At 38.9% G+C, this 27548-nt stretch overlaps 2 protein-coding genes across 2 annotated transcripts in view; both read right to left on the reverse strand.

The window, feature by feature from the left end:
* Positions 1–22735, reverse strand: part of SCIN (scinderin) — a 73272-nt gene extending 50537 nt beyond the window's left edge. Inside the window, exon 1 of the mRNA XM_042043372.1 lies at positions 22537–22735. Coding sequence (XP_041899306.1) covers positions 22537–22720 — 184 coding nt within the window. The 5' untranslated portion in view covers positions 22721–22735. The remainder of the gene's footprint in view (positions 1–22536) is intronic.
* On the reverse strand, positions 9035–22068 carry LOC121671475. Its single transcript, XM_042043232.1, has 4 exons — positions 21969–22068; positions 18747–19023; positions 15167–15343; positions 9035–14548 (listed from the first exon to the last, which is right to left on the reverse strand). The coding sequence occupies exons 1-4, from the start codon at positions 22066–22068 to the stop codon at positions 14245–14247; spliced, it is 858 nt and encodes a 285-aa protein (XP_041899166.1). The 3' UTR covers positions 9035–14244.
* Positions 22736–27548: the final 4813 nt, after the last annotated feature.

Here is a 27548-nt window from a genome sequence, read left to right on the forward strand (position 1 = left end):
AAATGCAACAAAGCAGCTGGAGAGCATCTTTGCTGGCAAAAAAAAAAAAAAAAAAAAAAAAAGCACACCACAACTAAGAAATTTGTGTAACTATCTTACCATCTTCTCTTTATACCTTCTTGAGGAAAAAAATGACCTTACACTGTGTGTACCCACTATCATCTCCCATTTTGGTGGGCACCCTACCATCAGTTTGCCAGACAGACGTGCACAGGCACCCTTCTGCTTTATCCTCACTGTTTAAGAAAGTGAGCTGCATGTGCTCTGTTTTGTCTAAGGTCCAGCTGAACATGGTGCATCTTCAGAAGTTCATGGCCAAGTATTTTATCCCTCATTCTCCCAGGGTTGCAGTAAGCCTGTTTGATAAACAATATAATTCCCAAATAAAATACCTTTCTCAAGATGCTCATCATGTGAAGAAGGAAAAAAAATTAAGGAAGAGTATCCAAAAAATTCCAGCAGTTTCAGTTTCAATATGGTAGCAGAAATATTTTGAAATATTCAAAAGTGATTTGTTAAATTTGCCTTCCCATTTATGCCAATTGTTCTTCTGCTTACTCACTTAATTACACTAAGCAGTTTTTCTAATTGCATGCCTTTTTGCATTGTTGAGCATTAGTTTGCTTCAGCCAGTGAGGGTAGAACTTACCACATACTCTGTAATTGTAGGGGTTTACTATTTCTTCTGAAGTTGTCCAGGTGAACTCGCTTTGCAATTGTGCTGCCTTGCCCATACAGGAGCTCAAACCAGTGCAGTGTTATGCAGCCTCATGTCTCCTACAAGTTCTACTTGTCTTGCCAAGATAAAATTGTTCATGCACAGATTGCACAGGACAGGTTTGTTAAATTTATATCTCCTTATTACAGCTTTAAATTTTAAATCTACAGGCTGCTGTAAGTGGAATGCCTCTTGCTGGCATGGGATGCATGCTAATGCTGTTTAGCATTGACCATTCCCAGTATCACACACCAATGGACAAAGGTTAAAGACACAAGAGCAGTTTAATTGTTTTGTCTCAGTGTCTGTGGCACTACTCAGACACAAAGGATGTTAGTACTGACAGCAGAGCTTTCTCACGCCTGAGTTGGTCTTACTAGGATTATGTAATCACTTACTGGCTGCTGGAAAAGAAAACCTTGGATTGAAGTTTGTATTTTAAGTGCCAGGATACTTGTTTGTACTCTTCAATGTAATTTTTGACTGTTTGCAAATCTTGCTTTTGCAATCTCACTTCTAATGAAAGTTGGACTGTCTTCTATCTTGATCCATCCATTTTTTGTAGCAAAAGCAAAAGCTAACATTGTTAAGATAACAGATTTTCATAAAATTTTAAATAATTAAAAACTTTCTAACATGGTTAATCAAAAGTAAAATTTTGGAGAAACAAAAGAGAAGTATCTTAGAAGTTGCACATTTAGAAAGAATATTTATACTTAGTTTTTATGTGCTTTTGCACATCCTTTGACATAGTAATTGAAGTGGAGAGGACTAAAAGTAACATTGTTTTTGTGACTCAGAAGTCAATTACTACGCTCATTAGAAATTGCACTGTAATGGAATTTTAGACTACCTTAAGGTTTCAAATAATTTTTTTCTAATTTACTACGGATTTTATCTTGCTGATAAACTGTGGCTTTCCCAGAAGGATGGCAAAGGCCTAGCACTGTTTTAGCTTTGTAGTAGCAAGGAGAAATAATTTTGCTTCACACCCTTTCCTCTGGGGGAAGGGTGGATACAGCAGTTGTCTGCTGTCACAGCCCAGGAACACAGTTATGGAGTAAAGATGCAGCTTTCTGCCTGCTCAACTGCGCTGTTTGAGGTATGGCCATCTTTAAATGCCTGTCTTGTTCCCAAGTCCTGAGAGATCACACAGGACTGTTGGAAGATGTTCGTGCTCCTCATCTAGTCCTTGAAAAAGCAGATTCAAATGTATTGAATTTAAAGCTTTGGCATGACTCAGAGAATTCAAGGATTTATGAAGAACTTTGCCATTTAATTTTGCTCACTTATTTCCTGAGTATTTTGTTATATTGAATAAGAGATCTTTTTCCCTCAAAGTATTGTTGTCATAGACTGCATATATGCAGGGCTCATGTGTGTACACCACAATACCATAATGCAATGTCCTGAGTTCTGACTTTTGTCCCAGTCAGCAGAAAGGTTCACAAAAACACAGGGTGGTGTTTCCAGGTGACATACACAAGGAATCCAAAAAGGGTCCCAGAAGTTAAGCCCCAGCATCTTTCCCAGCAGGAATAACTTTCAGTCCATACAAACTCTAAGGTTTAAGCCCTTCTACAAAACCTGTATTACAGTTCCAGGAGCTCACAATGGAAGGAATGAAAAGGAATGTGGGGAGAGAATATTTTCAAATATCACACGTATTTCCTTCTACAAAGCTTATTTCTTCTTCACCACAACTGGCAAATACCCTCCTGACCTCTATAACCCTACCTAAATAAGGAGATTACAAAAGTTTAGTTTTGCCTCTTGTTTCACATGACGAAGTTTGTTGTATGCAGAGTATGTGTCTCAAAAGCACACTCTTGTCCAAAGAGTCACAGAAGTCAACCTCTCTTCTCATTTGTTCTGTTGCTGAATTAAGAATTAATAGTAGTTTCAGATTTATCCTGAATACAGTAAGTCAGTTCAAAGATCTGAGCTAAATTCTTATTCCAATATTAATCTAAAAAATAATGATTATTGATAATGCAAGAGCTGAAGGAGAATTTGACCATCCACCTTTAAAAACCAAGTTATCAAAACAAGCTGTAGAATTAGGTTACCGCTTGCTAATTCTCTCTGTTCTTTCATCATCCTTCCATCCTGTGTGGTAACTCAGCTTCAACCAGAGAGAACATGCTGAAGAAAGACTGAAACCTAGCTTTCCTCCTTATTGGCAAGGTTTGAGTTATGAGGCTGCCAGATGAGAGGTATGAAAAACCTGGCATAAAAATATCAAGTCCTCCTTTACCTTCAAGACAAGAATCTGGTTTTAATCCTTGAAGTCTAGAGCAGAAAGGGCCTTAGTGTGTAGCTCTGAGGCAGGTGTCTAAGACACAGAGAGGGTAGGATCACAGCTACACTGTGTGCACCACTTGGCAGCTGGCTGGCTCCTACCTGCGTCCTGCTCTGCTTGCCTGGGCACTCTCACTCTCTGTGGCAGTCCCTGTGCTGCCTGGACAGGCCACGAGGGATTCTTCAGTGGCATCCACCACTCTCATCTGTGCAGGCAAGGACACCACATGCCCAGCAGCTGAGAAGCTCTGACTCTCCAAATTCATTCTTCAACAGTGGGATTAAGTGGGGCATGTAGAGAAAGCAATCTGAATGTTGGCTTCAGTCAGAGAATCTAGGCAAACATTTTTGACAGTGGGGTAGTGAGAAGTGAAGTGTTAATTATTAAGTATGTTATAGCTCCCTGAATTTTTCTTATGGTCTTCTCTTGAAATATTCAATGAGCAGCATAAATTTTTAATCAAGAAATTCTGATTTTATGTTCATCTCAGGCCACAGTATTATAGTATATATTATATTTCAAGGAGTAAGAGAGAGGGAATTGAAGCACTCCTTCAAAAATCAGAAGGTCTCCTTTATGTTCCTATGACATGACATTTCACGTGATGGTCATGGGAGTAGAAAAGATTTAGAAAAATATATTTTCAAGCTCATAATTTTATCCACCTTGGCTATCTAGACGGAGAAGTGCTGCCATGATTCCCATCTATGATTAATCATCCTGTCCGCATTACGTGCTCGTTTGGTCTACCAAAGGAATAAATCATGCTGTTCTCTATGTGGCCCAGTAAGTTTCACCAAGACCATCTCAATGATCCTTAGGTTTGCTTTCTTTTATTTAGATATAGTGGTCTCAAGTTCCATGGGGAAAATATCCAGCCCTTTTCAAAGAGTTCAAATTTTAATGAATCAGTGTATGTTTATTGAAACCAAAAAAATGGAAAGGCCATTATTTATTAAGAAATATTCAGAAGTACTGACCAGAAGGTATTACCCAGAAAATTTAATTAAAACAAGACTATTTTATATCAGGTGATACCTTTGATTATTGCTACAAAACCTCTTTCACACATTTTTATCATTTTCCACAGTATTGCTGGGACTCAGGCACACAGTGCTTTGTGAAACAAACATTACAAAGGATGGATGGTAATTAAACCCTGATTTCTCTATTTATGTATTTAATTATTTAGAAAATTTCAAATACATAGCCTAAAGAGGCCTACTGTAAGGTAACTACAGAATTTGTCCGCATAGACTGATATTCTGTAAGTGTCAAAGAGTATGAATATCCATTTTGAATTTGAAAATACTCTGAATTTGTTCTGATTATAATTTCCTAATTATATTTTGCATGCTAAGAAGTGATAATTGAAGTTTCTTATTTCTATATTGCAGCTACAGATTTCGATGATGGTCTAAGTTATTTTTGAATACTTGGAAAAGAGGGATAAGGAAACAGCCACACTTCCATTTACCATCAGTGCAGTAATTAAAGTTAAAAGCATCTAAGTAAAACTGAAGAAGAGAGAAGAGGAAGAGAATTTTACTCAGAAACAAGAACTCAAGAAAAATTTGAAGAAAGCACAGTCATCTTCTGGACCCATTTATTAAATATGCAACATCTATTAAGCTCAAATTCTTCATCAAGAGGTCCTTAAATCTGTTGAAGGAGTGCCTAAAATATTGGATATGGCTATATGGAGAGTACAGAGAACCCAGGGAAAACCATCTTCTCCATCTGTATACACCAGTGGCTCTTCTAGGCATCTACTCACAAAGAGGGAAGGGATAACAATCAAATCTGTAGAAAAGTGGCAATAAGTAAAACTGATGGTAGTTATCTAAATGGAGGGAAGACTTCAGTTTTATTCATTTCATTGCATTCTTAGAGAGTAGATGTTTCTCTCACTATTTCCTTGATACTAACTTGTCTGAGAAGGTTACTGAAATCAATACAGAAAGGAGCAATCTTTGTGTGATGTTAAACTAAGATCCTCAGGAAAGGATATATTTTTTTAAAAGTTTCTAATTGCAGTTGTGTTTTGAAATAAAGTTTTTCTGAGATAGCTTTTTTTCTTGCATGAAGACAGTATGCCAATGTTTTTACGCATTTAGAGGTGCTGGGTGTGAAAAGCAGAGTACTCATGACATGTGAATCTTCTACCCCCATTAAGCAAGTAGTATCTCTAAATTCTCGAAGAAGGAATAAGATCATTCACTGTAACTGATTTCAGTGGTAGATATGCATGGAATAGGCCAGATTCTCTGTTCTAGGCAAAACAGTTGTAGGATTATTTAACCATGAATATAAATAGGATTTAAGCTGCGTTAAGCTTTTTAAAATTTTCAGAATACCACAGTTCACTGCAATGGTATGGCTGTTTTTTAAATACAGAGTAGCTCCTCATTTTCATCAAATCTCACACATAAACTTATTCTGGATTTCGAAACCGTGTATTGAAGCTAATTTTTTTTAAAACATTCATTGACATTCATGTAAAATTTGAAACAACTTCTAAAATTTTGCATCAGTTTTTAATTCACTGACCATGAACACTCACCTAAGTCACTCAAATATCTGAAGCAGAAAAGAAGGGGAGGAAGAGAAGAGGAAGACTTTCTATATTCTGACTTTGTGAAAAAGTCTGCTTGAAGGTTTCTTGAATTTGGTACACCAGCTTGAGAAAATAAACATTTTCTGGACTTCAAAATATCCAGTTCTCACTAAGCCCATATAGGAAAGTGTTTATGCCTCACATTTATTTGCTTAAAGCACAAGTGTATTGTTATACTTTCATTAATGGAAGTGGTTTTAAACTCTCCAAGAACAACACATTTGAGAATTATGAACTTTGTTACTGTGTGTCAGCATTTATGTATTAGCCAAGTTGCCAGCACACTAAGATAACTAACAAAAGTCCTCTTACAGCATTTTAAAGTTAATAGTCTCAGCACTGCTTCAGTTTCAACAGGGCAGCAAAACTTCCTTGATCAGCCCTCTCCAATTAAACCAGTAGTTTCTAAGATCATAGACATTTATTGGGGATCAGCTCATTGAATCTAGAAGATTTGAAAGCAAACTTCTCTGAAGAACAAAGGCATTCATACATCTGTTTCTACATCAGGGGCACCAGATTTATAAAATTAACTTCTTCCTTTTCTCTGAGGTATTGAAACTATACTAATTTGCTAAAAAGCTGCTGACATTTGCAATCCTGCTGGAGGCAGCTTTTAAAAAAATTATCTCTTGGTAGCCCATGTTCAAGATAGGATCTTGATATGGATCAAGAGGTCTACAGAAAGATCTATTTGAAATCAAAACTTGGGACTGATTCCTGTTTCAAGAATCTGAGACATACTTACTGGAAAAGAACCCAACCTCTTTGTTTTCTGATTAGCATTATACTGAGAAAACATGGAGGTGCCTTGACCTGCCAACACAACATTTATTTTGAAGTTGATTTCGTAAGTCTAAGTGACAAGGAAAGGCATGGGGGAATATATTGTTAGGCTTTTTTTCCACTCATCAGGAGCAAGAGAGAAAGTCTGAAAAACACAGATTTCCTATCAGCTGAAGTCTGATTGGTAAATCATACACCTCCCTCAGTCCTAGATGCCAACGAAAAAGTTAATCTTATGGGAATCAGTACACTTTCCTAGTGCCTTGTTTTAAGAAGCCTGTTATCCTCAGGGACACAGTACATTATCTTTGCAGACCCTGTTCTCCTGATTCCTCTTCCTATGTGATTGTCCACCGACAAGGGTGGACAATCACCAGATACCAGATAAAATAAAACTTAGGGTAAAATACATAACTGATTTGAAACAATGAAATGTGTAGTCTATTTACACACTCTCAATCCTAGCTAGCATTAGGCATAGTTCCCAGAATAAATGAATTTTCTCACTAAAAAAGTCTTAAAACCTAATGTCTCCGATATCTGTCATCCCCTTATTTCCTTCACGTCAATAATACATGAGAGACTGGGATGTTAATGGTAATGACTCAAAACAATTGGCCATTTGCAAAAGCAGCAGAGTGCTCTGCTGACCTTGGGCAAAGCAACCACCCGCATGCAGAAGGGATGCACATCCCCCACGGAGGCTACAACCTGGGGTTTGAGCCAGTTAAAGGAAGAGGCCAATAACAAGCAGATCCTGCAAGGTGAGACAGTACTTTTTATCATGCCAAGGTTCTCTCTTAGGTACTTGGCTCAGATGTGAAAACTCCCCTCTGGGGAAGTACCGGGACATTCACACAGAGGCCATAATTCACTCAACTACGCTGACGAGAGTCAGCTGTAATGTCTTAGAAGGGGTCATAAACCATCAAAGACCAACAAAGTGCCCCATGATCCACAGAGTTACATCATACAGTGTAAAACTCCTTGGCCCAAGAAGAGGTACCTGGGCACTTCCACCAAACCCAAGAGTATGTTAACCCATTGACCTTTGTGTTTTGTGGGCTTCCCCCATCCCCAATGGATCAGGACTGCCACCATCACTCATCAAAATTGCAACCAAGTCTTGCTGCTGGACCCACAGATGGTAGCTACATACCTTTTTACTCTTATCCTTTCTTTCTTTTCCCTTATAAATTTTCTTAAGTGTTATTTGTATGCTTTTATATTATTATAGATAGTAACCAAAATGGTTTCATAGTGCTTTCCATTGCAACCAAACTGTTCTAAAATAAACCCTATAGATATATATTTATAAAAATTGGTCATGCAATGTTGTTTCACTCTAATACACCCCAAGGGATCTATTATCAAGTACCTGGTTTACTCTCCCTTTCTGGGGCAGGTTGTAACAAAGACTGTATATGCTTGTGCTCCCAAACAGAACTACAGAATTCACTACTTCCAGAATAAGAATAAGAAACATTCCAGAATTCCAGAAACAGAATAAGACTGTTGAACAGATACCAAGCAGCCTTTAGCTTTTCTTCCAGATCAGTACTTTAGGTCTTTTCCCTGGTTCTTCAGTTTATCATACTGACTTAAATCCCATGCCACCATCTCTGTGCAATGCTCTGAGGTTTCTGGCATTTCCTGTCCCATTTCCAAGCCTTCTTGACTACACCTGCTAGAAGCCAAACATAAATGTTATCTCTATCCCAAACATTCCCCCTTCCTATATGACTTCTGAGGCTACATTTCTCAGATTCCTATTTCTAAAAATAAAATCCTGAACAGTACCACAAAAGAACGGGCGATGCCCACTCTTAGAGACCTACAATGTTGTGAAACTGTGATATCCTGTGTGATGTTAAGAAAAAAATAAACCAAAACAAAACAAAGAAACAAAAACCCCCTAAGCCCCATCACAGTAAAGTCAATAAATAAATTTATGAATTTTGTGCTCTTTTTTGTTCAATGACACAGCAACACAAAACTATGTGTATGGAGAGTGTTGAAATTGCAGATATGGAAGGCATTTGAGGCTTTGTCCTTCCTGGATTCAAGGGAAGTATTTTCTTTGCTGAATCCAAGGTAGCCAGTATGACGCACTTACACAGCACCTGCATGTTAGGGTTCATGTATCACACGGGCCATGCCAGCCAGATTTTAAAGACGCAATCAGAGGGACGGGTTTATACTGTAACATTCATTCCAGTACAGGCCATCATATCCCCTTTCCTTCCTTGCCTTTTAGACAAGGTCAGAAATTTCCTCTGTTGGGAACAGAAAAATCCCTTTGCTATCCTTTGACTTTCTCTGTTTTTAGTTACTTTCACTCGTAACATTTTGTTATTTACTTTCAAAAGTACGTAGCCATCAACAAGAACAATTATCCTCACAGGAAAAACACACAGGAACATAGCTTTTTATGTCTCTGAGTTTTGACATTCTGGTTGTTAGGTGGTTGCTGTTTTCCTATCTGTTTCTTGAGATGAACATCAAAGATGTACCATCACTACTTGGGTACCATTTTCTTCAAATAAGCAAGTAAGAAGCAAGTGAAAATAAACTGTTTCTCTTTACAAAGTAACAAATGATAGGCAACGAGTCAGTTGAGGAACACGTTACTACAAATAAGTTTATTTTCCAAAGCATAATTTTAGTACAACCTGCATGACAGACACTTCCTTGATTTACTTTTTGCATCTAAGAAAAGGCCTCTGTAGAGGAAAAGTAGCACTTTGATGTTATAAAGCTCGATGTTTTAAACAGTTATATAATAGAGTTTCTGTGTTTCACACACTGTCTGTTGGTTTGTAACTTGAGGAAATCCCAGGGTACTAAGACTAAACTGGCTCTTTATGAAAAGAACCCTCTACAGGCAGCCTGCAGCCACAGCTGCCTTTCCAGCTGTGCACATCCCACTACCTCTTCCAAAGCTCTCTCCTCATGACTCCAAGGCTCCCCCTTCTCTCCAGTCATATCCCTGCTTGTGGTCCTTCACCATGGTGTGCACAAAATTCAGCCAGAACAGTCCCAGCACTTCCTGAGATTTATAGTGATTGGTGTCAAAGGAAAAGAGGATATTAGTCTTACCTAAGTCAAAAGAGGCATCCCACAACATTTTTTATTTGGCTTCACTCCTTTATTTAGCCTTGCACAGGTTTCTATGTGTCTTTTGGGATGCAGTTAGTGCCTTTTTAAAGACAGTCCCTTATTTAAAACAAATTAATATTTTTTCTTCCTTATATGAACTAAATAGTGCAGTGTTAGCTAACTGCAGTTGTGTTATTAAGGTAATAAAATTACCCCACTGCTATCAGCACAACATGATAAGGTATAATGCAATGCTCAAAGCAATATTCAATGGAGCTGAGAAATATCTAGCAGAAAATTATTTGTTCCATTTTTTCCAGTACATTAATTTTAATTATGGTCAATACAAGATTATTTTTATTGCAAACCAACCTGCTATCTTTACCATCTTTTGTAAATCAGGTCTCAGAAAGATTTTAATAAATAATTCTTTAAATGTTAGATTTTTAGACTATTGTTTAGTTGATTACTTCATGTCTTTTTGATTTTGTTCCACAGGAAAGGCATAAAATTTGGTATTTCAAAGGCTTAGAGTAACAAGGATATTAACACTTTCAACATGACCAGTATAATCCTAGAACCATTTAAAGTACTTAAAATTTAATGACCACCTGAATGCTCTGGGAGTGTGTTTCAAATATATGTTTTCAAATATAAGTTTTCAAATATATGCGTTTGAGATGGGGAAAGGATATAGAGAAGTGTCTTTTAGTTGAACTTGGGCATAAATTCATGACAAAGAATATAATCAAAGTTACAGAAGTACTGACATCTTAGATGAGAATTAAGAGTCATAGAATCACAGAATCACAGAATCACAGAAGCAACTAGGCTGGAAAACAACTCTGAGACCATCAAGTCCAGCCTATGACCTGGCACCACCTTGTCAACTAGACCATGGCCCTAAGTGCCACATCCAGTCTTTTCTTAAAGTCCTGTGTGTAAATCAAACAGTGATTTTAGTCTGCATGGTAACAATTCGTGAGTTCCAGAAATCACAGAAGATGCAATCTAACCCAAAGTACAACAGTTTTAGAGATAATATCGAATTTGAAGTATATGGGGGATGGCAGATGATGTCCTCAGAAGAGACCTTGAAATCTGTTTTGTTATAAAGTTTGTTTTATAATAAAGATATATAGCGTAAGTTCTACACATACGCAAAATATTAGTATTAATAACTTACAGAATCTACTCATTTGTCTTTATAGAGTCAGTATGTGTGGGTGACAGGTCTGAACATACTTTTGTATAACACTTGCTCCTTCTGGTCATTTATGAAATCACAGTATTTACAGTTAGCCTGTAAACCTGCTTCTTCCTTTTAGGATTTCAGAAAGTATCCACATTCTCTCTGCATCTACATAAGCTGTAGATGTTTTCATAAAGCAATTTATAAAGGAACAAGCTCATAGTGCTGCCTAAAACAGAAGAATTCACCTCCATTAAGCCTGTTTCAAATCACACTGAAGGTAATGGAAAAATACTGACTGACTGGAGCAGATTTTAGGTCAGTAACATTTTTGGTAATGGCTACTGTGCATTTCTCATACACTAGGCTGAGGGGTGTTCACACTGAAGTTGACTGTGTGCCCAAAGGCTGACATAGCTGTCAGCAGGATTTACAGTGCACTTTCATCCCCACAATGAGCACGTAAAAGTAAAAAGGATGAAAAGATTTTGCCTGTATCTCTAACTGCTGAGGCATGAGAACACCCCTTTAGCCAGCCCTTGATACAAAAACCACACTCCGCTTCCTCTGAAGTTTAAGACCTTTGCAAAGTGTGTCAGAGGAGATGGAGATCAGCCTGAATAGCAAACATCTCTGCAGGGCAGTCTTGGGCCCCTTTGGGCTCTGAAAGGATTTAAGTGTGTAACAGGGGGACAAGTTGATGCTAATCTGGGGCCAACGTGAAGAGTTGTCTCTGCTCGGGTGCTGTACTTCTTCCACATGTACCTATAAACCGCTGCAATGGGCAATGGTGCAGAGACACAGCAAAATGTCAGTGACATTGCACTCTTGCTGGGCTCTGCTGGATGCTGCCATGCACCAAGCCAACATTGCAGTGCAAGCAGAACTGCTCTCTGGAGAGCCTCTCAATCTCCACGTTGTAAAGCAGCATTACCAGCATCTTCAGATCAAGCTACTGCACTGTACTGGTAAGCCTGGGAGGGTAATGGGGGCTCCTACCTGCACAGCTGGGTAACAGCACTGCAGCTGCCTTCCACAATAGCTAGAGCTGAGTGTCACACCCCTGTAGGAGTGTGGAAGCAAGATATCTGTCCTGTCAGTAGCAGTAATGCTCTTAAAGCTGCTTTCTTGCATGGATGTGCCATTGGAAGAAAAGAAAACACTATACTTCTTCACAGTGTTCTTAACAGGAATAGTTGGGTTTTTCTTACTTACATATATCACATATGGTAAAGGCATTTAGCATAAGCAAGGCAGGTAAACAAAACAAGCCAGCATTTCCAAGAAACTCTCAGTTTATATTCTTAGGATATTTCTTATTGTATATTAGAGAGTAAAGAGGATTATCCATGCATAGATTTACTGTAGGCACTTTTGTTTCCTTAATAACCTTTGTACCCCTGGGTCTCCAGCAACTTGCACTCTCCTCACTGCAGAGCAGCCCTGTGGTGTTTTCCTGACTCTTCTAAATGAAAGAGTAAAGTTGCCTAAGCCAGGAAATGAGTGTCTGTAACATGTCCATGCATCTCACTCTCCACTGCAGACTAGCACAAGGGTCATCTTGTGGGTCATAACAAAGACAACCACATTTTTAAAGACACCCACATTCTTAAAGATGAGGTGTCATGCACAGAGGTTAAAGACAAGTTCATTCCTCTTTTCCTCAGGAGCACTAGAAGTGCCTTCACATGTGTTATAACAGATCAAATTTACTTGCAATAGTTTGTCTGAAATTGACTCTTCCCTCATGCTTTTGGGGTAATTAATTTACCTGCTCTCTGCCTCCTTTTCCCCATCTGTAAAAAGACCAAATCAATAGCACTCCTTTGAAGGACTTCCAAGTGTGTCACTTGATTATACTGTCACTCCTATCCCTATGGGGAGGCCCAGCTAAAACTTTATCATTATCCATGTTTATTACAGATACTAGGCTATTATGTCTACCAACAAGAGATCAAGATCCTAGCAACCTCTGGATTTTAATTTGTCCCGAGTCTTTCATTTGCCATGCACAGAGGAAGCACATGGGTTTGCCTGGCATTCAGGAAATGAGTAATTTACAGGCAGACTGGGGACTTTATCCTTTCCAAACTGAAATTTGGGGAACTTCAAATTTCAAACAATGTCTGGAGATTCAATGCATTTGACAGGAAGCTCTCTTGAACAAAAAATATGCCCTTTTTTATTGTCAACATCTTACACCATTTTTATTTTCAAGTGCTGCATCTGGGAAATCCTGGAGAAATGCCAACCTCCACAGCAGTGCACACAGAGCCAGAAGATCCTTACATGAGGGATTCTTACTAGTGTCCCTAGCTTTCCACAGTGGTGTATAGCTCACTGTCTTTGGAAAAGGCAAAATGATCCAATATGCAACTTTCTATGCTAAATCACTTCCTGGGTGCATTTACCACACAGCTTACACACGGTTTAAGTCTAGAGATTTGTATCCAAATACGGCTCTGGATACACCTCCAAAGCCCTCAGCAATGCAGACTATGACTAAAAAGTGCTTCCCCCCTGTTGCATTCAACACCCACATGCACTGCTTAGAAAAGGAATTGAAACTACCTGACTGCATGGAGCTTTCAGTACTCCATTCCTAGTAATTAGAATCAAGAGCAAAGCAGATGTGTCTATTGAAGGAAGAGGGGATGTCTGAGGGTTTATTTTGGCACAGTCTGCTGATCACCAGCTCCTGGGTGCAGAGGACAGGCAGCTTCCAAAATAAGCTCATGTTGGCACTCATCTGTAGTTACCAGAAACTTCATGGGCTGTGCCATTTCTTTTATCTCCAGATAATTGAGGGGCTGGTTAGGGAAAAGAATTAGTGAATTGGAAGTGTTGGTAAGTAATTTTTAACAATAGAGAGGGAATTAGACAGGAATTTAAGTAGAAATAGATAATAATATTGATTTCCATGCTATTTCAGAAACTGGGACCTAAGGGAAAGAGGTCAAATACTCACTAATATACCAGACGAAGTGCATTTAGAGTCTTTCTGCTCCATGCTGGTATTTACAATTATATATAAGTTATTTTCCCCTCAATGCTCTATTTGTTAATCCTCAGTAATGTAAGTGGGAGCTGTTTTATAAGCAGAGGTATTGCAGTTTGGAGATCTCTACATTTAAGAGTTTGGTGTATATATGTAAACCATAAAAACATCCATCCAGCACCTGCATATTCTGAAATAGTCTGTCTTTGAACAGTCTAATATGGACATCTTGATTCCTGAAAATGAATTACCACATGCAATGCTGTGTAATTTTCTGCTAAAGGATGAAGTAAGAAAATGTTCTACAGCAGACTATCTTTCCAACTCCATTGAAGCTCCCAACAAGAGCTGGAAAAAGAAATACACTCTTGAAAATCTAAAGGAAATTAATGGTCCGTGTCCCTAGATACAATGTAGTACAACGACATTTCGCTTAGGATATGCCAGCTGTCCTCTCAAGACTCAGTGATTCAAAATATTCTGAAATAAATATAACTAGTAATATATTATTGTTGTTGTTGTTGTTGTTATTTCAAAATATTTTGATGCAGAGAAAAGTGAGAAGCTGTCTTTTAGTTCGACTAACTGTAAATGAAGCAGATTTAGGTGGCTGGGGACTCCTAGGTAGTGGCAGCTGTGGATCCCATTTGCTTTCATGAGGTTTGTATGTAAGAAATCTCCTATCAGGGTCCTTTTGCTTTCCTTTCAGTGGTTCAAGTCTAGGATCTGAAAATATTAAGCAAACAGTATTTATAAGCAATAGGAAAAACTGTCTGGATTCTAGGATTTGAAAAGCTATGCTTATTGTTAATCTGCTAGGATCCAGAAAAAGGAGCCTTCAGAAATATACAGTAAACGTTATAAGAAAAAATATTCTGTCCATGGCCTTGCTGTGGATGAAGCCTTGCCTTTGCCTTTGTGTACAAAGAAAGTAGTGTTTTAAGCTGTATGGTATGTATGTGTGTGTACTTTAACTTATGTGTAGTTAATTATTTTCAAAGAGGCTCTCCTTATAAAAGGGGAAGCTATAGCAACACTAGAGGGCAGGCACCCCATTATGGACCATCCACCACAGTAGAAATGAAGATATGGACTGTTATATCCACAGTGGGTACAGCAGACATTGGACTTGAATCAGTTGCCTGGCAATAACCCCCCCATTACAAGGCTGAAATTGCAGTCTTATCAGAAAAATCAACATTAACGAGCAGTTTTCAGCTAGTAATCCTGCTTGTATCGGGTGTCCTTAAATCTAAGTGTCTTTGCATGAGTAAACTAGTGTATTTCCTGTGATCTGAGTCTGTTATTTAGAGCCTGGAAGTGGACTTTCTCTGATATTGAAACTCAGGTGAAAAACTACTGTTTACTCTTCAAGTTTCACCTAAAGCCACTTAAGACAGGTTGGAGGGTTCTGCGCTCTTATTCCCACTCCCTACTGTTGAAGTAATGTTACTCAATTCTCTAAGACAATAAATGTGCCTGTTGTGAAGGACTCACCTCTGTTTAAATGCCGTGGCTTTAACTTCAGATTGAAAAGATCTCTGGGGTAACTTGTCACAAAATTTGGTAAATTAGCTTCATAGTGCAGTTGTAAAGGAAAATATATTTTAACATCAGAAAAGCCACCATGCCTAGAACAAAGACCATTGAAGTTAGCTGTAGAGTAAACTTTACATGCTGTTTTTAGGTAAGGTAAAAATACACTTGTAAAATTTCTGTTCAGAAAAATGCAAGATTTAGGAGATTTAATTAATTGTTAATTAATGGCTGTTGAGCTGACAAGAGTTACAGTTTTTCATTACCCTAAAGTTCTTTATTTACACAACTCCTATCACCTGCAATCTCAAATGAGTGCAGTGGTCCCTTGTTACAATACAGGAAAGGAATAATAACAGAAACAGAACACCCTTCTAGAAAAAGGAGCTGTGATACTAAAATCACATGGGATGCAGTTTCTTGGAATATGTATTGCAGAATCATAGAATCTGCTGAGATGGCTATTTGCATTATTTTTCAAGTCTTTCCAGTGAATTTAATTAATCATTAACATACCTTGCAGTCATCTGCATTACAATGATCTTAAGATCTCTCTGTTGCTGGAGAACTCATGAGAGGCCTAACAGGAAAGCTGAAAGATGATGGTAATTTAACATCAATGACATATCATCTCTTTGATGTGTATTTTCCTTGTCTGGAAGCAAAAGTGATTTTGAATTCAAAGTGGATAGGATTTGAAATAGCTGGTAATATTTTCTGCAAGTTGCAAAAGGAATTTGTCAGTTTGGCTGTGGGTAGTGCTGTTCTTCAGGAAACTACACTTTGCAGAGTCAGGTAAGTGTAGGACAGGATACGACACCAGCACATTGGTCTTAAAATCTTTCTGAGACAAGGCTGACTCTTAAAAGGCTGACTACATTGCTAGTTATGCAGATTTGACTAACGATATCCCCTGATCTTTGCAGGTTGAAATGGATATCTTAATGGTTTCTTGCGAGATACAAGATGGAAAATCCACAACGGTCATGTTCTGAAGGTATCAGTATCATCTGCATGAATAGGAAGATATGTTTCTTTGATTAATTGAACAAGATAAAATGAAAATTCAGGGTTTAGACAACATAATGAATGCCCTGTGAAATCAGGGAGGGAAGAGAAATGGTATGTGAAGATACATGTCGAAAACTTGATTGTATTGAATATTTATCTGTGAATTAATGGGTGTGATGCACATCAGAACTGCACAGGAGAGAATTACACACACAGGAGAAAACACAGTACACTGGTAATTTACATACTTTATTTCTTGCCTTTCTCTTCTTATTAGCCTTTCCAATTCTTTTCTGATTGAGTTCTGGTTTCCATTTAATAAAGCATGTCCCGTTGGCCTGAATGGTGAGAAAGTCTAAGTGAACATAGACATTGCCCTTTTTTGTTTGCTTAGGATCAAGCCTATACTTAAGAATTTTGGACCAATGCTGCAAGTCCTTAGGTATATTTTTGATGTAGAGATCTTCCACTGAGATTGATCATTTCCTTTTAAACTCCAGTGTTACCAGGAACTTATATTGGAAACTTTTGGTTGCAACTTGCTTTTTTCGCTTTTTTCTTGTTTCTTTCCAGAAATGCTGACTTACAGATACTTGTTTCACTCAGGTAAAATTTTACCAAAGAAAACCTTTAGTCCTGAGATTAGAGCACTGACTGGTGACATTAAAATTCTCAAAATCTCCTGGTTTGTAACAAAAGCCTGAAATGTGATTTCACATTCACAGCTAAATAACTTGGTCATGTAGTTATCAGACTTTCTGGAATTAGCTTCTGGATCCAGTCAAGTTATTAAAGCATTCCTGATATGGAACTTGGGGAAACTTCTGAAACCTTGAGAACATTTCCTGTATGGAAAGCTATAAAAAATGTATGGAAGCTATAAATTATCCTGCTAGAGTCAGGACATTTGAAGTGGTGATGTTAGAAAGCATAACACTGGGGTTGTGGGAAAAACATTTTTTTTTTTCCCTTCTGCTGGTTTTGCAAATTTACATTACTGGTCAAGACTTGAGGGAGAAAAAAAAACAACAAAAAAAACCATGATTACTCAAAAAGAAAAGTTTTGTTGGGTTTTAAGAGAAATTAGCATTTATTTACTATTATGAAATCTTGGTCATCTTTTTTTTCAATTGCATTTGATTTTATCATATCTCCTTTCCAGAGTGTTTGTTACACTTTGTTCTTTGATTGCAAGATTTCAATGAGTTAGCAATTTGACAAGGTTTGGTCCATTTCCCTGCACTTCTTGTCATCCCATTCCATTTCGTTGTTTTCACTTAGTTTCAAATTTTTTTTTTAAGACATTTAATTTCTTCAATTTCTTCTCTTATCTCTTCACTTCACTTGATTTCAAGTTTTCAATGAGTATAATTTTGGCAATTTTCAGTCCTTTTCACTGCACCTCATTTCATCTCAAGACATTTGGTTGTAGTCACTCCTTTTCCAAATTTTCTTTTTTTTTTTCCAGTTGCATTTGATTTTATCATATCTCTTTTCCAGAGTGTTTGTTCGACTTCCTGCTCTTATTTCAAGATTTTATGTCCTTTCATAAATGGAAATTCTCCACAGACACAACCCTAACCCCTAACCTTAACCCTAAAATGGCATTGTTAGGGGTGGTGCTGAGGGTGGGGTTAGGAGCGGCACTGGAGGCAGTGTGAGGGGTGGTCTGAGCTGTGGAGGGTGGTGTGAGTGGAGGGGAGAGTCTGAGTGGGAGGAGGTTGGTACCCTTGACCACTGACCCTTGAGCTTTGATCCTTGACCCTTCACCCCAATCTTTGACCTCTTGACCTTTGACCTCCTGATCTTTGATGCCATAATCTTAGACCTCCTGACCCTTTTTGACCCATGACCCTATGACCTTTGACCCCCCAGGCCCTTGGCCTTTGCCCTCATGACCTTTGACCACATGACCTTTGCCCCCCCCAACCTTTGACCCTTCGCTCCTGACTCTTGAAACATGACCCCAGGTCTGGATCCCAGGCTCAGGACCTTGGACCATTTGATTTTATCATATCTCCTTTCCAGAGTGTTTTTTACACTTTGTTTTCTGATTTCAAGATTTCATTTCCTTCCATGAAATGAAGAATTGGGAAAAAAATTGAAAAAATTGAAAAAAAAGAAGAAAATTTGGAAAAGGAGTGACTATAACCAAATGGTGTGGGATGAAATGAAGTGCAGTGAAAAGGACTGAAACTTGCCAAAATTATACTCATTGAAATCTTGAAATCAGGAAGCAAGGTGAAGGGACAGAAGAAATTGATGAAATGAAATGCCATGAAAAAAAAAGAAAATTTCAAATTGAAGTGAAAACAATGAAATGGAATGACATGAGATGGAATGATGTTTATTGATAAAGAAAGATATATGTTCCTACTGAATGGGTATAGAACAGTGTACAGAGAACGAAAACAAGAGATGAAGAGAGAAGCAGAAGACGAGGACAACATTGCTGCTGCACCTCGGGGTGCCCCATAGGTGTCTGACCAGCACATGGACCGTGTGTGCTGCGAGCAGCTGTGAGCCTGTGCAGCTCTTGTGAGCAGCTGGGCGCTACTTCCAAGCGGTGGCGAGCCAGGATGTGGCGTTGGCCAGGATGGGCTGGCTGCTGAGGGCACTGCAGGAGACACGGCGGTGGGGGTGGGCTGGGTGCAGGCGGCATCTGTCCCGTTGGGGAAATAGCAGAGCACCGGGTTGTCACAGTGACGAGCTACCTCTGGGAAGCACCAAAGCAGGGCAGGACAGGTGCAGACAGGACAGACAACTAGGGAAGAAGCAGCACCACAGAGAGAAAGAGGCAAGAAGGAGGCAGAGCTAACCCTCCAAGCGAGCCCCCGGTTCCTCTAAGAAAACCGGGAAATGGCAGCCCTAGGGGTGCGGTGCAGGTAACAGCTTTTATGTGCTAAGGCTCCTCCCAAAGCCCAATTTACCTGGCATTTTTTCTGGGGAAACAGGTGATCTACCCCACCTGCAAGGGGAAGTCGCTTAAAGCCCAGTCGTGGAAGCTTCCTCTCCCTTTTGGCTGCTAGACAAAGTCTCCCCAGGACTGGGCTCCTTTCCATCTCAAGTACAGTGCCTAAAGTAAGTTTTCACCTCATATATAACATAAGTTGAGGCGTAAATAAAAATCAGGTTATTCCCTTCGTGCATGGGTGGTGCCAAGAAGATGTGGAAGGAGCAATGTTTGGCCAGTGCCATGCTCCCCTTGGCATGCCTTTTGCAGTTGCAGTGTCCCTGGAGCTCTGGGCTTTGTGGTTTTCTCAACCCTAACCGTAAGCTCAACCCTAAACCTAAGCGGAGCAGTAAAATCAGCATTTTCCTAGGCTCAGGTGCCCAGCACGTGGATGGTGCCAAGGAGCAAGGTGTGCAGGAGCCATGCTGGGCCAGTGCCGTGCCCCCCGTGGCATGCCTTTTGTAGTTGCACAGTCCCTGGAGATCTGGGCTTTGTGGTTCCATATTGAGGCAAGTCCCTTTTCTTTTCCAGAAGAGGAGAGAGCAGCCTGGACCTAAGCCTGGAAAGCTCTTTCATGCCTGTGGCCTCAGAGCTCCTTTTTGGCTTCCGTTCCCCTTTTCCCTTTCCTTGTGGCTTCTGAGGAAGGTTGGATGACTTATAGAGCCAGTAGCTAAGATCAGGAAGTTGCTTCAGCCATAAATCAATATTGGCTTTGGATTGCTGCACTGCAGTTTGTTGTGAGAAAGGCCTGTCAAGGCTTGCAGAAAATTTTCTTTGAGTTTCAAATAAAAATTTTCTCTCTTCTTGGTGGAGGATGAGCATAATGGCCTGATGATTAATTTTTTCTTCTCAAATATTGCAATCCCTGGCAAAAAGAAAAAGAAAAAACCCAACACACACACACACACACAACAGAATGTTGTTACCGATTGCTACTTTCAGTCTGGCTATGCCTGTCTGCACAACCAAGCACGTTCACTGAACATAAAGGCGTGGTTGTAGTTTAATATTATGTTGTACCTGTGCTTAGATGAAGAAGTACTGCTTCTTGGTTCTGTCTTTCACTTCTGCAAAGTCACCTGCCGAAGCAAACTCCTGACCCTAGGGAAAGCCCATCTGAAGCCAAAAGCTTGGATGTTAAGAATTTAAACATTCATACCAGCCTGTAGGAACAGGACCTCTGAATTTATTTTGCCTGAAATACTCATCACTATGTAACAACTCAAATACACCCTTTTTTCATCTTTTAATTCTTGTCTCATTAAACAATACATCCCTGACAGGAGACTAAACCTGTGCACATGCAGGGGAGCACAGCACAGCAGGGGTTTGGGGTTATAGTGGGGCACAACTGGGTGCACACTAGTCTCACTTTGCACAAGTAGAAGTGACAAAATGAACCTCAAAAGAGGGAAGTGTTGAAGCTCTGCTCTCCATTCTTCCTGATGCATTTTCATCTTTTTCTACATTCCTGGGCACACCCAGGACACATTAATTAGAGCAACCCCCTTGCTATCCTAATATGTGCCCAGGTGTTACATCCTGCCATGGGCTATCTCATCAGCCAGTGCCACGAGCTTCATCTTTTTGCCCAGAGGTAGAGGAAGGCCCTTTCCTACACCCAAGGATGCCCCTGGGCAGGATGAAAGACAACTGGAGCAGCATTAACACTCTAAATAGGCAGTAAAGTATTTAGCTCTGTGCATGAACTAGACACAGATACTACCTTATCCATGTTTTCTGTTTTATCTCTGTGATCTAAAAGCCACTCCCAGACTGTTACCTTTCTTACACAAGAGCCCCTTTTATGCCCTGAAAATCTGGAAGAAAGACATGGATCAGAGGGGTATTGCAGCAGGCCAAAACACAATACAAACCATATTTTCTTATTCTAATACTCAATGCTCAGGAAACCTGAAGGAAAGCTCTAACATTACAACTTTCTCTTTTTTTTACTTGTTCATTCTGAGAATAGAATGGGTTTCTTTCTAAAAGAAGGTCATGGTCCATTGAAGGTTAAGGGCATATGGAAATATGTCCTAACCAATAAAGCTGTGTTTCTGAACAAGGATTTGAGAGGGCAGCTTACTGGAGATAAATCAAGTACCCACAAATTACTTCTGGAAGGTCACATTTCTGTGCTCTTTTTTTAAGGTGATTTTGGTTCCCAGACCATGCCCAGATTGTGCTGTGCTGCCAAGACAGGTTCCTTCCAGCCTGGGACCACGCGGCTGGAACACTTCCCGCTGCAGCAGATCCCTGCTGCAGGACAGCCTTTGGGAAGGGGCCAAAACTCAGTTTCTACTTCACAGATTACACTCAGGCTATCCAAACACTGAAGCACAACCCGGCCTGGTTCCTGCTTAGGAGGAGGTGAGTAGGCTTAGGTGGGCACTTTGCCTCTGCATTCTAAGGTGGCCCAGGCTTCCCATCAAGTGTGTATGTGGGCAGTCTACAGGAAAACCAGCTGTCCCACCATAGCCAGCTGCTGTGTTTAGCTCATGATTTAATAAATTGTGGAGAAAAAATGACAGTTTATAATTTATACATGTAAGGCAGCCTTTTCTTGGTTTTCAACTAAACTGAGATACTGGCAGACTGACCAGGCCAGCTTTAGGTCCAGGTAAAACAGGTACATGCCAAGGTCAACAGGACAAACAGCGCAAGTGCTTCTGTTCATCTAGTCTGTGCCAAAATTACAGCATCTGAGACTTTGCATTGTTATCGTTGCCATCATGAGAAGACGATGTACGCACCTGGCCCTCCACAGGTGTCAGGAGCAGAAATGTTCAGCTCTGCAGAGCTGTGTGTCCTTCTCTGCCCCTTTTCCTCTCTCTTGTACTCCTCCCTCTCCATGGCAATGTTAGTACCACAGTCTGGAGGCAGCAAAATTCAGAATTTGCCTATGTTGCCAAAAAGACTCAAAACTGCCTAACACTTTGCAGGGACTATGTTAAAAGGATAACTTTTCTCCATTTTGTACACAGGGTAACACACCACTAACTTGTTAGTTGCATGAATACCCATTTCCTCCTTACCTCTCAATCCTCTACCCATTTTCTCCAGCCCTAGTTTCCTTCCTAAAATCACGGTATTGCACCCAGAGGTCCTAAAGCCATGCAATTCTATGACTCTCCATTAATTTCACCGAATCTGCATACTTTCACACATCCCACCTCTCCCAGCTTTGTTACCATTGATTTTGATGCTTATGTTTGTATCTTAGAAACTGAAACTCACTGATCCAAAGTACCTACAGATCCATATGCACAGTGGTGAATACAGACCCCAGAGAGATGCAGAGAACAGAAAAGATAGACTCACCACTCTTCAAAGACAGGGACTTCCAGACAAATTTCATCTGCTGGATTTCATCAACCACAGAAGGCTTCCCTTTCCTCTCTTCTAGGGGGAGGTAAGTGAAGCAATGAACTTGCAGCACACCCTTACTCAGGGAATTTTTTATTTTTCCATTGTACAAAGGAGCTGGAATATACAGTCTACCCATCTGTGTTGCTAAGAAACAGGGCACTGTTGCCTTGGGACTTGATTCAGAATTCAAAAACGAGAAGAATGTCTCAGTAGACTGCATAAATGCAGCTTGAAACCTAGCAACAAGGCCACAAGTTCAATATGCTTTTCTTATATGCTAGAAAACAAGGGTATTAGAAGGAAAATATATGGCTGAGGGAAAGAAAACAGTAATTTGAAAACAAAACAGTGGTGTTCTATCGCCAGTTATCCTAAGGGATGGAACTATGTTTTACTAAACATACTTTTATGACCTCTAAGATCTGATGATGTCCTGTGTTTTGAGCAGATTCATATTTACTAGAACAACTGAATACAAAGCAGCATCAGTATTAACCCCAGTATTTCCTAAAAATTCATCTTGTTCAGTATAAGTCACAGCACAAGAGTCAGGATAGCAGAATTAATTTCCATTTGTATTTCAGTTTTCAAGCCTCCTGCCAACAGAACAGTTGAATAGTTGCTACACATGCCTTGAAATAGTCACTTGAAATGGCCTGGATTGTATAATTGGGTGTGATTACTTAGCCACATACACACAGACTGCTTTCTCTATTTGCTTATGTGCAAGTGAAGTATAAATTATAAATCAAAAACACATTATACACACTTTCACCTTAACAAATGGTCATTATGTGCTGTTGGACATTACATTGGTTCAACCAGCTATTTCACTGTAAAACCTGTTCTCTCTGGTTGCAGAATGTCACTGCATCACTGAAACTCTGGCCAGCACTCCAGCAGGGAAGGCCAAATTTGAATTGAGTTATGGTTCTCAGCTGAATAAACAGAGCCCACTTGGGTTTTTTTCCTTTTTGATGTTCCATCATGAAATTATAAAGAGATATCTTCAGATGATATGACAGTGTACATAATGGATTTAACTGGAGATGAAGAAGGAATCAAAATTCAGCAGTACAAATCACCTACAGCCTATCACATTTCTTCCATTGTTTTTCTTCTTAAAAAATATACTATTTCAAAACCAAAGAAAAGAACAAAAGTTTTTATCCTTAAATGTTTTGAAGTATACAGCACTCCCATGCAGGTCCTTCTACATTTATATTTTTACAGTTTTTCAGAGTCAGGACCAAAAGACTATCTGAGAAAATACATTTTTGTTTGGTTGGTTTTGAATAACATTCAAAATCCTTTGAGAGGGTGCACATTTTTCTGTGTCTTTAAGGAAATTCATATTTTTTCAGGCTTTTAGCTGAAAATGAATTTTCAGGTCATAGCTGAGCTTTGTGATAGGACTTGGTATCAGTTCAAGTGAGAAGGATTTCACAGGGATCCTGAAGTAAATCGTAAGATACAATTGAACAGTCCTTTGCAAGTTTATGCTGCTCAGATACCTACAGTTTAATTGAAGAAAAAATAACATCAAACAAAATTCCTTAAGAATTTGAAGATTTGTATTCCTTAAATCACTTAAGAAATAAAGTAATTTCTCATTGCCAACAGATGGCAGCATGTTACTTACTTTGCAAAATAAAAGCGTTTTAAAACCCAGGATGGCCAAAGATTAAGCCTTTTTGCACTACCAAGCAAGAAGGCTTGACATTTTCCTACACAAAACCACCTCATCTTTTCAGCTAAATATAAGCTGTTTGTAGACTTAGAAAAGATTAAGGAGACCTTAAGACTTCAAGCTGGAAAAAGCAGTAAAGCTAGTCAGGATCCTAGTCTGAACTGCAGAATCATCTTAGGGACAAACAAGCACAGATGGAGTATCATACCAGATTTAACCTTGAAAACTGGAGCTGTAGCCAACAGTACCTATACTTTTTTACCTTGAGAGAAGGTATTTCAGGGGGAAAAAAAAGAGATAAAAAATCCAGAAAGAAAGAGAGAAAAGAAAGTAAAATCTTCCCATTCATTATTTCTAAACGGTGAAAGAAAAAGGGATTAAATATATTTTGTTCAATAACATTATCAGTCAGACCAACAGTCTAAGAAAAACACATCCCTTGACACGACCATTAGCATGACCTTTGGAGCATGGTGTGTTCTTTGATTTTTAGGGTTTTTTCACTTCAATTGTTCTATGCTGTGTTGATTCCAAAGAATCAACAACAACAAACAGAGAAAGAAATAAAGAAAAAAAGAAATTTACTTTTGATTTTGAAAACAGCTAATTCTTATCACCACTTTCCAGCCTGTGTTAGAAATAGAATCTTTCCTCAGGCTCTCAGCTTTTTGGGGTAGTGACCTACTTTTTTCCTGTATTTCTGTGTCAGCTAAGACAAAATGATTCAGGGTCCTTGTTTGGGATCTATCCTAGCAATGCTCAAAAAATCAGAAAAAAAAGTGTTTGTAGTTCTGATTAAGTCCTTGCACTCATGCAGAATCTGAGTATGTCCACTGAAGTCACTGTAAAGGCAATGTGAATCAGAATTAATTCTTGAAAACCACTGCTGGAGCAACAGGAAGAAAGATTACATTATAGCAGTTTGCATTCTGTGTAAAATGCTGATCAGTATGTGATAACAGGGTAATATTTCATTGTTCCTTAACTAGGATATACAGTGGTGTTTGAAAGTAAATGGGGGCTTAGTGTTCCCTTGCTATAACTCATTTAAGTAAGGAACAAGCCTACAGATTTCATAAATCCACTTCTTAATTCTCAAATCTTATTAGAGACTGAGTAGAATGAATCCTGGTTTACACTAAAATAATTGCTTCATTTCCCTCACTCTGAGTAGTTGTTCATCAAACCAGGCAATGAAACTCTGAAATATCCCAGCTAACTCCAGGATCAGTGCCTACAGGCCCAGGCCAAGGTGACACATCCATTGTCTCTAATTAGTCTTCATATTCAGTGTCATGCAAATACAGCTCTTTTGCACTTCAGTGACGGAGTTGAGAAATGCAAGCCATCTCAGAGCTATTTTAGGCTTTTCTGTGCTGCTCCTTATCATCATTCCTTTCACAGAGATGAAGGAAAAACAGAACAGTCTCAAAGTCTTGGCAGGGCAAATTCCTATTTCTTGAAAATGCAATAAACATGAAAAACAGCCAGGATACGTAGAATAACAAACCAAACAATAACAAAACCTGAAACCTTAAAACTAGCACCAACACTTGTCAAATTTGAGTCCTTATAAATTTCTCCTTTTATCTGGGTATGCCTTCAAACATCTTCATTATAGTTTACCTTAAGATATTGCATGACACAAAGATAAAAAGTCTCATCAGGTCTGACTGTAACAATTACCACAAAATTATTTTTAATGGAAAATTTAGAAAGAGACTCATTAAAAATAAAATCATAAGAAAAATTATTTTGTTTTTCTAATCCATTCTGATAGCAGTCTTTCATTCTGCTGTTTCCAAATGACACAGAACTGAGAAAATAAACACACAATAAGTCAGCAGTAGAAATAATAGCAAAATATTCTCTTATGATTTGTAATGTCCTTCTACAGCTCAATTTAAACTGGACAGCAATTTCCTCCCCCTTACACTTCTCCTCTCCAGTAAGAACCACAAATTTAAGTGTGTGTATATGTGTATAAAATCAGCTTGTATATATTTGGTATTTCTACACCTTAAAATAATTATCACCTGTACATATTTAGTGTTCCTACACCATAAAACAATTATCACCCCATAACCTCAGTCTAAGCCAAGTTACAGCCTTAGCCTTTATCACCAAGTTCTAAATCTTTCACGAACAGGATTTAATTTAAAATTGCTGACAAAACCAAAACAGGGAATCTACATTGCTATGGATTTGAGTCATTGCATTAGTTGCTGCTGAAATGTTCTCTTTTCTGAGTTGGAGTCAGCGGGATTGAATTCTCTCAATTTTGAATTAGTAAAAAGCTAGACCCTATAACAGATAGGCACAATGATCCAGAATATATAGATTATATTTATTTGATTAAATAATTTGACAGATGAGAATGGTGCATCCACAGCTACTCTGGGCTGCCTGCTCAAGTGCTTCACATTCATGCATGACAAATAGTTTAATGAGTTTAAGCACAACATATGAACTACATATAAAATATAATAGATGTTCTGAAAACCTGCTAGTCTATGAGGGTTTTATTTCAGTCAAAATTACAATGTCATTCCCACCCACTGAAATAAGTAGGGGAGGGTTGGGAAATATCTGTAAATACCCAGGAAAACAAGGGTTTAACATCTCTTTACAGACCTTGTCTTCTTTAAACCTCGCAGAAGTGTATATCTGTATCAGATATTTATGACTCAGACCAACTTCCACAAATTAGGAGCAATTTGTAACAAAATAATAATCTCAAGGAAATATATCCAAGAATGATATTTCTTTTTAAAATAAGAAAGAGAACATTAGAAGAAATGGCTAATCCCATTTCTTGATTTAGGTGCCCCTACAGCCCACTGGATTGTTGCAAATTGAAGTCCCTGCTCCATATGCTCTGTCTCAGTCTTGTGAATCACATCTACAGCCAGGCACCTAACCTGAGGGTGTTAGAGCAGTATGCAATATAATTCCTAGAATATTCTGTTGGATACATCCTCGTGATTCTTCACACACCACTATCTTTAACAGGCAGTACACTGGGCAGAGGAGAGAGTGGGTTGCAAGAAAAGCAAGAGGGAGTGGCCGAGTCCCAGAAAGCATCACAGGCATAGACATGTGGTATGGGAGGAGGGACTGAGACCAGCCTTCGTTAGCACTGCCTTCAGACTTGCAGACAGTAAGCAAGAGAACACCTGCTGGTTCTGTCCACTGTGAATAAGTAGGGACCTAATAAATGTTCTATGCAAATTGTCTTTGAAAGACAGTTTCAATCATTAATTTGTTGTCATTT

This window comes from Corvus kubaryi, unplaced genomic scaffold, assembly GCF_017639235.1.
Source record: "Corvus kubaryi isolate FWS band 111438036 unplaced genomic scaffold, C.kubaryi_AGA036_p1.0 37398, whole genome shotgun sequence".
Classification (NCBI taxonomy): Eukaryota; Metazoa; Chordata; class Aves; order Passeriformes; family Corvidae; genus Corvus; species Corvus kubaryi.

Excerpts from the sequence above, each read along its gene's own strand:
- LOC121671475 (XM_042043232.1), bottom strand. The coding sequence starts at position 22,068 with ATGGAGAGGGAGGAGTACAAGAGAGAGGAAAAGGGGCAGAGAAGGACA. Across the intron at positions 15,344-18,746 it reads CACACACGGTCCATGTGCTG|GCATGGTGGCTTTTCTGATG; the intron begins GTCAGACACCTA and ends TCTTTGTTCTAG. Across the intron at positions 14,549-15,166 it reads TTTATTGTCTTAGAGAATTG|GCTCCTTTTTCTGGATCCTA; the intron begins AGTAACATTACT and ends ATATTTCTGAAG.